The sequence below is a fragment of the Montipora foliosa genome, chromosome 1 (genome assembly GCF_036669935.1).
Source record: "Montipora foliosa isolate CH-2021 chromosome 1, ASM3666993v2, whole genome shotgun sequence".
NCBI classification, from domain to species: Eukaryota; Metazoa; Cnidaria; class Anthozoa; order Scleractinia; family Acroporidae; genus Montipora; species Montipora foliosa.
The window spans coordinates 61059261-61071760 of record NC_090869.1 but is presented as its reverse complement, the minus strand read 5'-3'; the positions used below and the strand labels follow the sequence as shown (position 1 = coordinate 61071760).

Sequence of the window (12500 nt, the reverse complement as noted above, 5' to 3'; positions counted from 1 at the left end):
GGAACATCCGCTACTCGAGACGATGCGAATCTATTCCACAAAATCTTTCCACACTTCATTTGGTTGTTGAGAGATGTTGTGCTGGCCCTTCCAAAAGACTGCAGCAATATAAAAGAGTACTTCTTGAAAAGGGTAGGCAATAGAAAAGAATACGTCTTGAAAAGGGTAGACACTGAGCAAGTGAAGGAGAGGTGCCGTATATTTGACACGCGCTGGATTACGGAAATGTTGCAAGTGATGATTGATCGAGAACATGTAGTGATTGTGCTTTAATACAGTACTGTAATACGCTTAATAATATTCACTTACTCAGTTCTGATTGGTTAAGAGAAATGCAGTTTTCACGTAACACAGTGCAAAAAGACGAAGGAAACCAAGCATTCTGATCAAAGATCAAAAATGATCAAAGAAAGTCCCAGATAGCCAATCAAATAAGAGTCCTGGATGGCGAAGTTTTCACGCGATTGCTCCTTCTTTAATCATGCAATGTGATCTCGAAATTTTCTCATGAATATCATTAATAAATAATCACACGAATTTTCTCCTGCAACAGTTTGGCATAAATAGCGTTCGAAATTTTTTTGCAGTAATTATTCCAAATTCAACTCGAATTCGTGTGATCACCTCAACAAAACGTATAAAAACGTATTGCGTTTCCTTCCTTGATCTGAGTTAATGAGGACAAGACTTCATGCCTTTTGGACCTATTAAAGGGGCAAGCCTTCCTGTTCCACCTTTTCGACAGCTCAACAGACATAGAGTGAAACATTAGGACTTGCTGTCCCTCCCCTCCCTTCCCGTCAACCTTGGAGGATTCTGGAATCAACGGGACTCCACTCAGCCTTGCAAGTTTGCGTCTTATTTTGCTATTTTCTTTCGTAGGTTTTCCAATCGTCATCAGAGTCAAAGGGTGACAATGCGGATAAAATTGCTGAAAGTATCTTAAACTTCTTCTCTGGTTTTGACGCTTTCAAGCTTCCTCCGCCATCGTCCGAGCCGGAAGTGGTGTTGAACTTAAACCGCGCAGAAGTTCAAGACGACATCAACAAATCGTTTAAACGCGGGGTGCAAGAATTTAAAGAGTTACTGCGAGCCAAGCTTGCTCCTAAGAGGAGTTACCATGATGGAGAATATGTTACTGGTGAAGGTAATTCAAGTTGACTTTTCAGCTTTGCCATCGCATAAACGTGCGTCCTCCCGAGACTCAGTTAGTGAGATAGTTAGTATAGACGCAGGCGTCTTGTACTCGTCTTTTGCCGTCTGTGTTACACCAGAAGGAGTAAACAGACGCATTAGGGAGTTTAAGCAAAGACGACGGCTACGGCTACGGCTACGGCTACAGCTACGGCTACGGCTACGGCTACGGGCAACGCCAGGAAGCAAGAACATTATTGGTTAAAAAAAAGAAAAATACTCGTGCTGCACGTGCAAAACAAATTTCTCTGCCGTACTCCACAAAAAAACAACGTGAAATCCCCATATTTTAGGTTTTGACGACAACGTGAGCATATAACAATGAAACAGTCATTTTCTGTTGTGCCTTTAAAACCGCTCGTACCCATTCGGTTACAGGATAGTTCGCCTGTGTTGTACAAGGTGAACAAGACGGAATAATCGGGAAATACTTGCGATAGCGCTAAGTTATATTTTGGACTGACGTTTTCGATGCCGTAGCCGTCGTATTTGCTTAAACTCCCAATTAATTAGGAATGTACGCCAAGGATCTATTCGTCTAGGGTTCCGTCTGTACACATGACAGATGCACATTTCTGCTAGATAAATTATGCCTCTCTGGCACGGTATAAAAACGACCATTGTGCTCAAACGTTTGATACCAAACATGGCAAATCTTGAAAAAAAAATTGACGGAAAGGTGTGCTCCGAACTTCTGCTAATATGCAACGTCAACAAAACAGTTAAAATCGTACATATACAATACATCAGCTTACAATTTATCAAAGCTATATTTGAGGTGGGAAATGGGAAGGTAATGCATATGTTACAAGGTTCAAAGAAGAAACAAAAATGAACAAGGAACAAAAAGAATAGAAGTATATAGAGAGAAATTTAAGAATTGTAAAAACTCTCTAAAGCTCTCAGTTAATCCTTATTACAGTAACTTTTAAACGGCGTCAACTGCTAAGTTTTGAAAGATAGGCTTACCAGAATGCAGTTGTTCGGAACATTATGTCGTTGACAAATGGACTGTATTTTCCTTTCTTTACCTAAAGCTCTTGCCTCTCTGGTTAACATTTACGTTGCGGCATTGAATACACCTGGGGTAGTTCCCAGTGTACAGAGCGCATGGGAGACGTTCGTTCACACCAAGTGTTCCGAAGCAAAAATGGCAGCCATACAGACTTATGAAAAAACAATGTCGACTCAACTGAAGGATTGCAAATTACCGTGTGACAGTGACGACATTCGGGAAATGCACAAAAAAGCTATTGAAGAAGGCTTGGCGGTGTTCCAGGCAGAAACTGCTGGAGTGTCCGCTAAAAGCAGTGAAAAATACCTGAACGAGTTGATGGTAGGTAAAAACAACAGATAGTTATTGATTTTAGGGATCCAAAATACTTATACTCTTAATTCACATTTATGGTTCCAACGGCAACCTCGGAAACCTTATTTCTGCTTCCTTGAATTACACTAGGTGTCCCGGGGAAGAAGTAATTTTGAGGATTTTCAAGGACATTTACTCTTCCTCAGAGTGAATCGGGGAACTTTGGGTTTTGAAATTTGACACAAGTTGAAGTCGGAGCATTACGCCTAGTGCATCTTTTTTTGTGTGTGTGCGGAAGCACCGAACGGAGAATTCAATATCGTAGTGAACTCCTAGTGAAACCGATAAGCGGTTTAGTTGGATCACAAGTTCGGGTTCAGTTTCTGAGTGTGAATGGATAGCTAAGGGGGCTCGAGCATCTTTTTTTTCTAAGGACGTAATGCCGGCCTTCTTCCAGGCGCGGTGTATCACTCAATAGATAAATTTGCCTGTGATATTAATCAATGGATTTGCAAGTGGTGACATGTGAAAAGTAAAAATATTGGTTAAAGTGGTACTATGATCAAAAAATCATTTTCTTTTTCTCTTCAGATTTTGAAAGCGTGTTCGCTTAACACCTAACTGGCAAAATTTTGCGCTTTGAGTTTTATCCAAAGGCTGTTTGTTTTGAGTGTAAGTTTTGGATTTCACGGTCTGCCATTACTCACGTTCAAAACCGGCCGATTGGACCTCAGAGGGTTGGATCTAGAGAAAATGACGTCATTTACTCACTAGCTTAAAATTTCAGCGTGTAAACACAATTTATTATATATGCAAAACACGCGTTTAAAAGTCTGAAAGCCTGAAACTCCCGTGCTGCATATTAATTTGGCCGCGTACACACGCATTGCATTCTTAAACCAGTGAGTCTTTGACGTCATTTTCTCCTCGACTCAGCTCTCTCAAGATTTTAAAGTTAGTAATGGCGGACCAATAAATAGGAAAATTCCAGTTAAAATAAACAGGTGTCTTTTTAAAATCAGAACTTAAAACTTGGGTCAGTTAGTGTTTAGTTAACATAGTTTTGAAATCCAAAGGAAAAAAGGATTTTTTTTTTTTGGTCGTAGTACCACTTTAAATACAAAGCGCTCGTTTATGCCTCCAGGATTGAGGAGTTTAATTTGTATTTTGTGGGTTATTTTTGTCTTGCTTTAGGAGAACATGGAGAATAACTTGGTAACATTGCAGAAACGAAACAATGACCTCACCAGAGAAGAGTGCGTTGCTCTTTTGAGACGTTTGAAGAAAGAAAATTTGGATCCCATTCTTGGCTTACTGACCAGCGAAGGAGGCGCTTCAGTCAGCTTTGCTGAGATCATTGGTGGTTATTCGGCCATTGAAAAAGGCTTCAAAAGTCAGTCTAGAGGAGCCAAGGATGTGTGTGCTCAGGTTTTCTACGAGTTCCATCCAGTAAGTATTGATGGCCAGACTGCAGTCTGCAGTCTGATTTCCACTTGGGAATATGAAGTTTTCGCATTGTAATGGCAACCATCCTGCTTTTGTAAACTGCTTTTTGCAGCATTTACTACTTTTTTTAGAAAAAACGGGCACGAACCATGAATTTTCATTTAGCACCGGCAATCCCTCGCGCGGCTACAGTGTACTTAGCTGCGGACCAATCAGGAGAGTTACGTTCATCAGGCCCAATCTGATTGGCCATTATTTGGAAGGACCTGGCCCCGGTTGTTCGAAAACCGATTAACTTAATCCAGGAGTAGCGTAAATTTTTGTTTCATGTTTTCAACTTTTTGGTGAAAGTTTCTTTTGCTTATTTTTGTTTTTCCAGATTGACTTCTCCTAATGTAAAGTTTTGCCAAATATCAGCGGTGAAAAGCACTTGGGAGTAGAGAAATAAACTCCTTGGTTAATTCTTAATCTGGGATTTGCGTTAATCGACACCTTCTGCCTCTGTTGATCAAATGTCAAAATTGTGACACCAACAAGGCTAATTATTTTTTTAACTAAGTCATGACGTATCAACTTAACAAAACGATTTAATCATTATCATTACATAACTCTTACTAACCAAGTTCGAAGTCTTTTTTTCCGTTGTTTATATATCTATGGCCCAAGTGCGAAGCGCGCGGACCATAAATCAACAGACAAAACAAGGTTCTGTAACTTACAGTACGGACCGGGAAAACGAAGTTAGTAAGATATTTATTGTACCTCTGAGGTAACAAGGCAAGCAAGGAAGGAAACCAGTTGAAGTCAAGCGGAGGGTTTTATTGCCGCAAATAAGCAGCATGCCCAAATCTAAAAAAACGAATTAATCTTATTGGCTTTTTGAAATAGTTGCCTGCAAGATTTCACAAGTTTATTTCACATAAATATGAAAAGCTCGCTGGAAAATATTGCATCAAAGTTTCAAATTTTGCGGGCCATACAGCCGAGGGGACCGTACTGTAGAATACGCCCCGCTAAAATAGCCATTCGCAGCAAGCGTACTATCATACAATTTATGAAACACGATGAACTGGAGCGAGTCCCCAGCCATAACTAACCTTGTACATTTGTACCGAACACGTTTGTTTGCTAATTGCCTCGATTTTGTCTCCTTTTTTGTCTGATAGTTTTCATTTTGTTCAACCACAGGAACTCCAGGAAGAAATGAAGAAACATATGGCTCATTTGCAGCAACTTAAGGATTATGACGAAAGCTTAGCTGAAGAGAAAGAACAACGTGCCAGGCAGGAACAGGAAAGAATAAGGATGGAGGTAATGTGAAATATTTTGCCATAAAAATTACTATAGTAACCAAAGAGAACGGATCATATCGTACTCCTGGCCAGAGTTAATGTTTTTCAAAGGTCGGGAGCAAATACCCCAATAATGCGTCTCTCAGCCTTGGTGAAGCTTGTTCTATGTACATATAAAGCTGTCAATATCATCATCATTATCGTCATCATTATCGAAATCATTATCCTCTTCATTATACTTTTCCGTACAGAGCAAAAGTATACGATTCGGCTTTGAGCCCTTTTTCATTCTTGTCTTCTAGTGGTAGTGGTACAACTGTTATAACAATATCGTATAATCGTAGAAGTAGTGTCCCAAACGTAGTTTTGCATTTTCATTACTTAGCTTACAAGATATGTTATTTTAGGAATAAGATGCGGTTAGCTTGCTCAAAAAATTATTGGGGATGATGGCAGCGCTAGTGCTACTATGACCAAAAAAAAAATTTTCTTTGGGTTGCAAAACTATGTTAACTAAACAGTAACTGATCGAGGTTTTAAGCCTTTATTTTAAAAATACATCTGCTTATTTCAACTGGAATTTTCCTGTTTTATGGCCCGCCGTTACTAACTTTCAAGTGAAGCTATGATCTTTGCAGTTATGAACAAAATTTTTACAATTGCGTAGACAAGCATGGAAAATTCAGGACTTAAACGGGGTTTGAACCCGTGACCTTGCGATTCCGGTGCGACGCTCTAACCAACTGAGCTATGAAGCCACTGACGTTGGGAACTGGTGGTCATTTGTGGGTTCTAATGGTCCTGTGAGGAATGAATCAATGATGAAATGGTATATGAAATAAATCATATGTGAACTGCGGATATGAACTCAAGTGAAGCTATGATCTTCGCCGTTATGAACGCAATTTTTACAATTGCGTAGAGAAGCCTGAAAATTTTAGGGCTTCAACGGGGTTCACTTGATTTCATATCCGCAGTTCACATATACCATTTCATCTTTGTTACTAACTTTGTTGTCTCTATTTTCCCAGGCTCCCGCAAAACTTACTGGTTATCGTCAACTGTACTTTTCGTCTAATCTGTCGAAACAAATTTCCCAACATTAACAATTGTCGATTTAATTAAGCTTCCGGGGTGGGGGGGGGGGGGGGGGGAGGGAGGGGGTGCGCACCACTTGCACCCTCTCCCTAGCCCCTAGATTCGCCCCTGCAATTGGTTTTGCTAGTGTTTATCCGCTGGATAGTGATTTATCCGGTGGATAGCGTTATCCACCTTTTGAACAACCGAGGCCTGTAGTCTAATTCGAAGACCTACTTAAGGACGTTTTCCGACATTAGTAATGCGTGGTTTTCTTCTTATTGCATAATAAAGTGAAGAGCAACTCAGTTTGAAGTCGAACTTAGTATACCACAAAACTGTAAGACATGCTATTCAGGCTCAAATCGCAAGAAAAATGACACTGAACGTTTATCCTCAGCGCTCAAATTAGACGTTCTTATAAAAAAAAAAAGGAGTGTATTCAGATTTAGATTAATATTCTGGTGAGTTAGAGCACTTTTTTACGAGAAACCGTGCATGGAAGCATCGTTACAATTTGAGAAAAAGGCTAAATTATGCGATCTATTGAAACTTTCAAGGGAGATTTCGATACCGTCCTCTTACATACCAATTTTTAGATACTCATTCTTTCGATTTCTTCTTTCAGGAGGAATTTAAACGCTTGGAAGAAGAACGAAACGCCAAAGAGCGAGAGGTTGGAAATTCTTCGAACTGCGATTTGGAATGTTTTTAAATTAAATGGCTTTTACAATAAGAAGTAAGATGCAAATTCTCTATTTTCCAGATGAAGCTACTGCAGGAAAAACAGGAGGAAGACAGAAAACGGTTAGAAGAGCAGTTTAGGGCCGACATGGAAACTCAAAGACAGCAAATGAGTGATATGATGGCAGCCAACATGAATGAGCTTCGAGCAGATCGACAAGCGATTCTTGATCAGAATAAAACACTGCAAGACACAATCAGTAGCATGGAAGAGGCCATGAATAGCAGGAATGAGCAGATGCAAGAACTTCAGCAGCAAATTATTGAAATTGCTAACCGCCCACCTCCTTCTCCACCAAGCGGGGGGTGTTTGATCCTCTAAAGCTGGTGAACAAAGCTTCAGTAAAAAGCCCAACAAGTGTGATCATTTTTAATAAACTCACATTCTTTCAAGATGGCTTTTCTCGTTGTCTGGTCGCGTAGTATGTGGACAGGAATTAATGTGAACTAATCAAACGTGGTCACACTGTTAGGGTCCTTGCCTAAAACTAATTGGAAGTACATTGATTAGTTTTTAAAATAGTATGACCTTGTAATCCTTGAAAAATTATGCCTAAAGTAAAACAATTTCATGTTGGTTACTTTTGAATTGTCCCTTTTGACTTATTATAATTGCGTTGTCATTCATTTAATTTCTTTTTTCGGAACTTCATAGCGAGGATTAATTGGGGTATAGAAAGTAAAATTTGGACAGAATTTTTTAAAATTGATTCAGTAAAATGTCTGAACCAATGAGAATGATTGAAGAAAGTGTATGCCCGCTCGCGCCTTTTTCCTTTCTTGTATGTTGTTATATGTCATTGTGGAAAGGGCGAGCAGGCGGAAATAATTCGGAGGCGCGTTATGAAGACCTGCAAAAAGAAAGACACCACTCCAATCCTGCTACATGAACAACTTATTCCCATTCATGTACCAACTTCGAGTGGATAGAAACCTGGGTGAACTCCGGAGCTCTCATGCTGAGATTCGAACCCAGACCGCTGGGATGCGGTCCGCGAGCGATAATCCACTACAATATTTCACTAGCTACGGGAAATATTCTTGATTTTCACATGACTTCACGGCCGCCATGTTGGTGTTCTTAAAACAAAGAAACGTCGGCCATGTTGCTGTCCCGACCCAGTCCTCCGGGAATTGAACTCTAAGTTATGCGAACGTTTTCTTTTGATGGCTGTTGATTGCGTGAATAAAAAGCAAAAATCATGTGATCATTCCGAGTTTAATCTATTTCGAGATGATTGTGGTATACACTGTGTATCAAGTAACCAGGAATTAAAACTAGTATAAACGATGCAGGACTGAGGTATATCGTCGGGTGCTAACTTCCTCCTTTTGAAATATATAACCGTAGTGTGAGTAGCTTATGAGGTAATATTGATATATAGTAACAGAAGGAGGTAATACACTTTCGAGTGGATGGTCGGTGCTCGATCCCCGGCTGGAGGGTCTTAAAATAACTTTGAATTATTTTCATCCGTTCGTTAAAATATGAATTTTCGGAAAACAGAGTAAAACCCAACACACAAAAAACCCCTGGTTATGTCTTTTATTCGATGACCCACCATGTTACATTTAAGACAACCTAATACAATCAACTATTAATCATCTTAACCAGTTTAAAAGAAACACGAAAACATTCCAGCAACGTTAAAATAAAGGGACTTTAACCCATGACCGTGCGATTGCCCCTAACTGAATGCTCTATAAAACATTGAGCTATCAAGCCATCTAAGAGCTCGAGAGACAACAACCCCATGCAAGTTTGACCTATATCTAGTAATGTTGACTGGATTGATATTGTGGCAAAAATACTATCCTACATTGCTACAGCTATTAAAAAGTAAACTCCTCAATCGAGGACAACACAGAACAATCTACCCTTGGCGCCTATTTCATCTTTACACGCGGGAAAAATATACTGTGGAATATTAATCAAACTACTGAAAATATTTCTTAGTAAAGTCCACAGATAACTGAGATTTTCAACCTATTGGTCAAACTAAATTACTGTTAGGTCAGCGCATACCATATTAATCATGATTGGCAAAGATAAAAGCGAACTTTCAATGACTAGTTTACATAACATTACATACTGCGCCGGATGCGATGAGTGAAGCCAAGGCTACTCCAGTCACAACCTGGAGCGATTTATCACGGAACCCTGGTTTTCTCACTTCATTCTGTTGGCCCCTGTTTTCACGAATCTGGCCATTCAAAGTGACAATCTCCCTTTGATTTTCTTGATTTAACCTCTCCATTTCCAAGAGACGTGCATTCAGTGCTTGGTTTTCTCTTATAAAACCTATGCGGTCTTGTTCAGCTCTCTGCATGTTAGCCTTCATCATATTTTTGATTTGTTTTTGCTGAGCCTTGACATCTGCTTCCATTTGCTCCTGGAGTCTTTTCTTTTCTTCTTCGAATTTTCTTTGTTGCTTTTCCATCTATTAATTAAAAGACCACTTCATCAGCTCCTAAAGAATTCTAGTTTTCATAGATAGTTATTCTAGTTTGTGCCTTTAAAACCCAAGACCTAAATTCTTTCGTGGGCCAAGCATGAATGACGCAGAGTAAACGAACCAAATGAGCCAATTTTGACACTGGGGGAAACCAGAAATATACATGCTGCCGGAGCAAAGTGCGGGAAACCAGTCCACTTACGGGAAAGCAACAATTGCCTTTGATTGACTGAGAATCTAAACCAATTTATATAACTAAACAAAGTGTCAAATTAGTCCTGTATACAAAAATACTGATTTTTTTTAGGATTTTTAGGGTCACATGGGAGGTGCGGTGACCTCGTGGTTAAAGTGCTCGACTCCGGGATCGAGTGGTCCGGGTTCGGGTCCCGGCCGGGGATATTGTGTTGTGTTCTTAGGCTAGACACTTTTCTCTCACGGACCGGCCAATTTAATGCTGGGGGTAACCCTGCGATGGACTGGCATCCCATCCAGGGGGGAGTAGAAATACTCCTAGTCGCTTCATGAAACCGGAGATAAGCGCCGGCCTGCTTGGCCTTTCTAGGCTCGTAACAAAGACGATACCTTTTTTATGGGATTTTTAGAAAATTTAAAGATTTTTAGATGATAATGATTTAAAAATATAGCCAGTAGCATAAAAATTAATTTGGGTGGTTCTAAGAAGCTTCTTCCACTGTTTCCAAGCGGCCTCTTGCCATTCAAATACTACTGGTCAGCGGTTTAACCCATAAGTTATGTTCCCAGCATGCCTTGTTAGCATCACTGTAAGGCCTGGAGGCATAGGAAGCTCAACGTTTTGAACCAATTAGAAGGTGCTTTAATGCAATTTGACCTCAGGTCACAAGATTCCCGCATTTTATGCAAATTACGTGATTGCTTTGGAAAGAAATTGGGATATATCGGGATTTTTTGAGATTGGTATTTACAGACTTTTTTTAGAGAATTTCAGGAAAAGTTTTCAGTCCATTTTTTTATTTTTGTATTTAGGCCTATGTTTGATGCAATGAACCAAAGCATTCGCGAAATTTCTTTTGACAAAAAGATAAAAGTTTTGATATCAAGTGCCTCATTAATTAAACTAGAGTGTCCCTTTTTGAAAGAATGGCTTGCACATTTCCTGCCACCAATTCAATCATTTTCACGGTAATGATCAGTTCCATAAATCTCAGTATTAAATGGCCTTACTTCCATCTGACGTTCACGACGTTCTTGTTCAAGTCGAGCTTGTTGTTCCTAAAAACAAAAAGCAGAATTTACGAATTTTGACTCGAGTGTATTCGGAAAAAAACCAGTCGTTCCAGGAAAAGGTCGAAGCTGTGACTTGACGATTACTACTGAGTTCGGATGCCCAACCGCAGAGCTACATGGTACGCGTAGGAGCGCTTCAATAGCCGACAACTTTCATTATTTTGGGAGATTTTTTAGGGAGTGTCAGATCTCAAATCAAGATTAGAGTTGGGTATGAAGGTACAGAAAGGGATTTGTGTTCCGACAAATCTGAAAAGTGTTGTTGCGAGCGAAATGAAGGAGGCAGAACAGGGACAAGTGACCATTTCCGAGTCCAAAGCGAGGCATAGCGCGAAGCATTTTTCAAGAAAATTAGTTTTCACAATGCCATTTCCAATTATTGACCGAATGCAAAAATGGCCGCCAACAAATTATTCTTTTGTCTTTGTGTTAACTAGCCTAACTAGCCTCGTTTTACAGCCCAAATTCTTTCAATTTTACGCGTGTGAACGAGGCTAGTTAGGCTTAAATAACACAAAGACAAAAGAATAATTTGTTGGCGGCCATTTTTGCATTCGGTCAATTGTTGCATTAATTTACGACTTGTAGTCATTCTAAACAGAATAAAAGTGGATAAGAGGGATTAAGAACTTACTAGCTTAGTGCATTTTACTCATCAAAACTGCGATACATATTCTTTTAATTATAATTTCTTTCTTCCAAAAATTAAAGAGCAAAATGACGTTATCTTTTATCCCCCCCCCCCCCCCCCGCCCTCATAAGTTTTCCATAGATGCTATTAATATCGCTATCACCTCAAGCTTCTTCACTTCCTGCTCTTGATAAGCTCGAGCTGCCATTTCCAGACTCGCTTTCTCGTCGAAGTCTTTTAGTTGCTGCAGGACTCCTAAATATTGCTTCATCTCTTCCATCAGTGGCTTTCATAAAAAAAAAAATTTAAAGCCGGTTAAAAAAGGGAGGCAAGTGTGGATTAAGAGCGCGCAACTGACAACAATCTCTTATTGCTGCCTCGTAACCTCGACAGCCATTCTAATAGTGCTCATTTGAGATGAGTGGATTTCTAATCTGGATGTCTGCGTTGTGCCCACAGTATCAAGGGCAGCGTTGCTGCGCATAGCATTTCATCCGTTTTGCTATCTCTCGACAGCATTCCACTTACTCATGGTAATTACTGCTTTTGATTAATTGATCGAGTATAGCTGATTGTATTTGACACATTTCTGCATTAAAAATGAATAGGTAATTTCCCAGTTAATGTCTGTCCCTTCTTCAAAGCGAGTCTAAGTGCGAAGTTTTTGTGACGGTAATTAGTTCTTGTTTACATATGAATGAAAACTAATTAACATAAGAAAAACTTCGCACTTAGACTCGCTTTGAAGAGGAGGCAGACACGAACTCGGAAATGGTCTATTTCAACGGGTTTAAATGGGGTTCTCGATCAGCACAAGAAAAAAATGTTCTTTACCGGATGAAATTCATAGAACACCTCAGCACAGACGTGTTTGGCTCCTTTGGCATCAGCATTAAAGTCTTGCTCGATTCTTTTGTATCCCTGTATGATATCATCAAATGACATCCTGGCACCCTCCTCTCTGAGCCGAGCAAGGACTGGATCCAAGTGTTCCTCTTTTAAGTTCTTCAGAAGAGAGACGCAGGCTGCACGGGTTAATTTTCCATTTTCAAGCTGCCACCATCCTAATTTTTCATCAAAAG

General features: G+C 39.8%; 2 protein-coding genes across 4 annotated transcripts in view; one reads left to right on the top strand and one right to left on the bottom strand.

The window, feature by feature from the left end:
- Positions 1-7643, top strand: part of LOC138003530 (guanylate-binding protein 7-like) — a 20202-nt gene extending 12559 nt beyond the window's left edge. The window contains exons 5-11 of the mRNA XM_068849650.1: positions 1-132; positions 883-1147; positions 2232-2530; positions 3698-3952; positions 5138-5260; positions 6947-6994; positions 7085-7643. The exon at positions 1-132 is cut by the window's left edge and continues 61 nt beyond it. Coding sequence (XP_068705751.1) covers positions 1-132; positions 883-1147; positions 2232-2530; positions 3698-3952; positions 5138-5260; positions 6947-6994; positions 7085-7384 — 1422 coding nt within the window. The 3' untranslated portion in view covers positions 7385-7643. The remainder of the gene's footprint in view (positions 133-882; positions 1148-2231; positions 2531-3697; positions 3953-5137; positions 5261-6946; positions 6995-7084) is intronic.
- A 949-nt stretch (positions 7644-8592) lies between these two features.
- Positions 8593-12500, bottom strand: part of LOC138003514 (guanylate-binding protein 6-like) — a 20445-nt gene continuing 16537 nt past the window's right edge. For 2 of the 3 annotated variants that reach the window (XM_068849636.1, XM_068849629.1), the window contains exons 8-11: positions 12253-12500; positions 11582-11704; positions 10725-10772; positions 9008-9503 (exon numbers count right to left, since the gene is read on the bottom strand). The exon at positions 12253-12500 is cut by the window's right edge and continues 4 nt beyond it. In XM_068849636.1, coding sequence (XP_068705737.1) covers positions 9138-9503; positions 10725-10772; positions 11582-11704; positions 12253-12500 — 785 coding nt within the window. In that variant the 3' untranslated portion in view covers positions 9008-9137. Of the gene's footprint in view, positions 9504-10724; positions 10773-11581; positions 11705-12252 lie in introns of all 3 variants that reach the window. The other variant, XM_068849622.1, reaches the window with a different exon arrangement.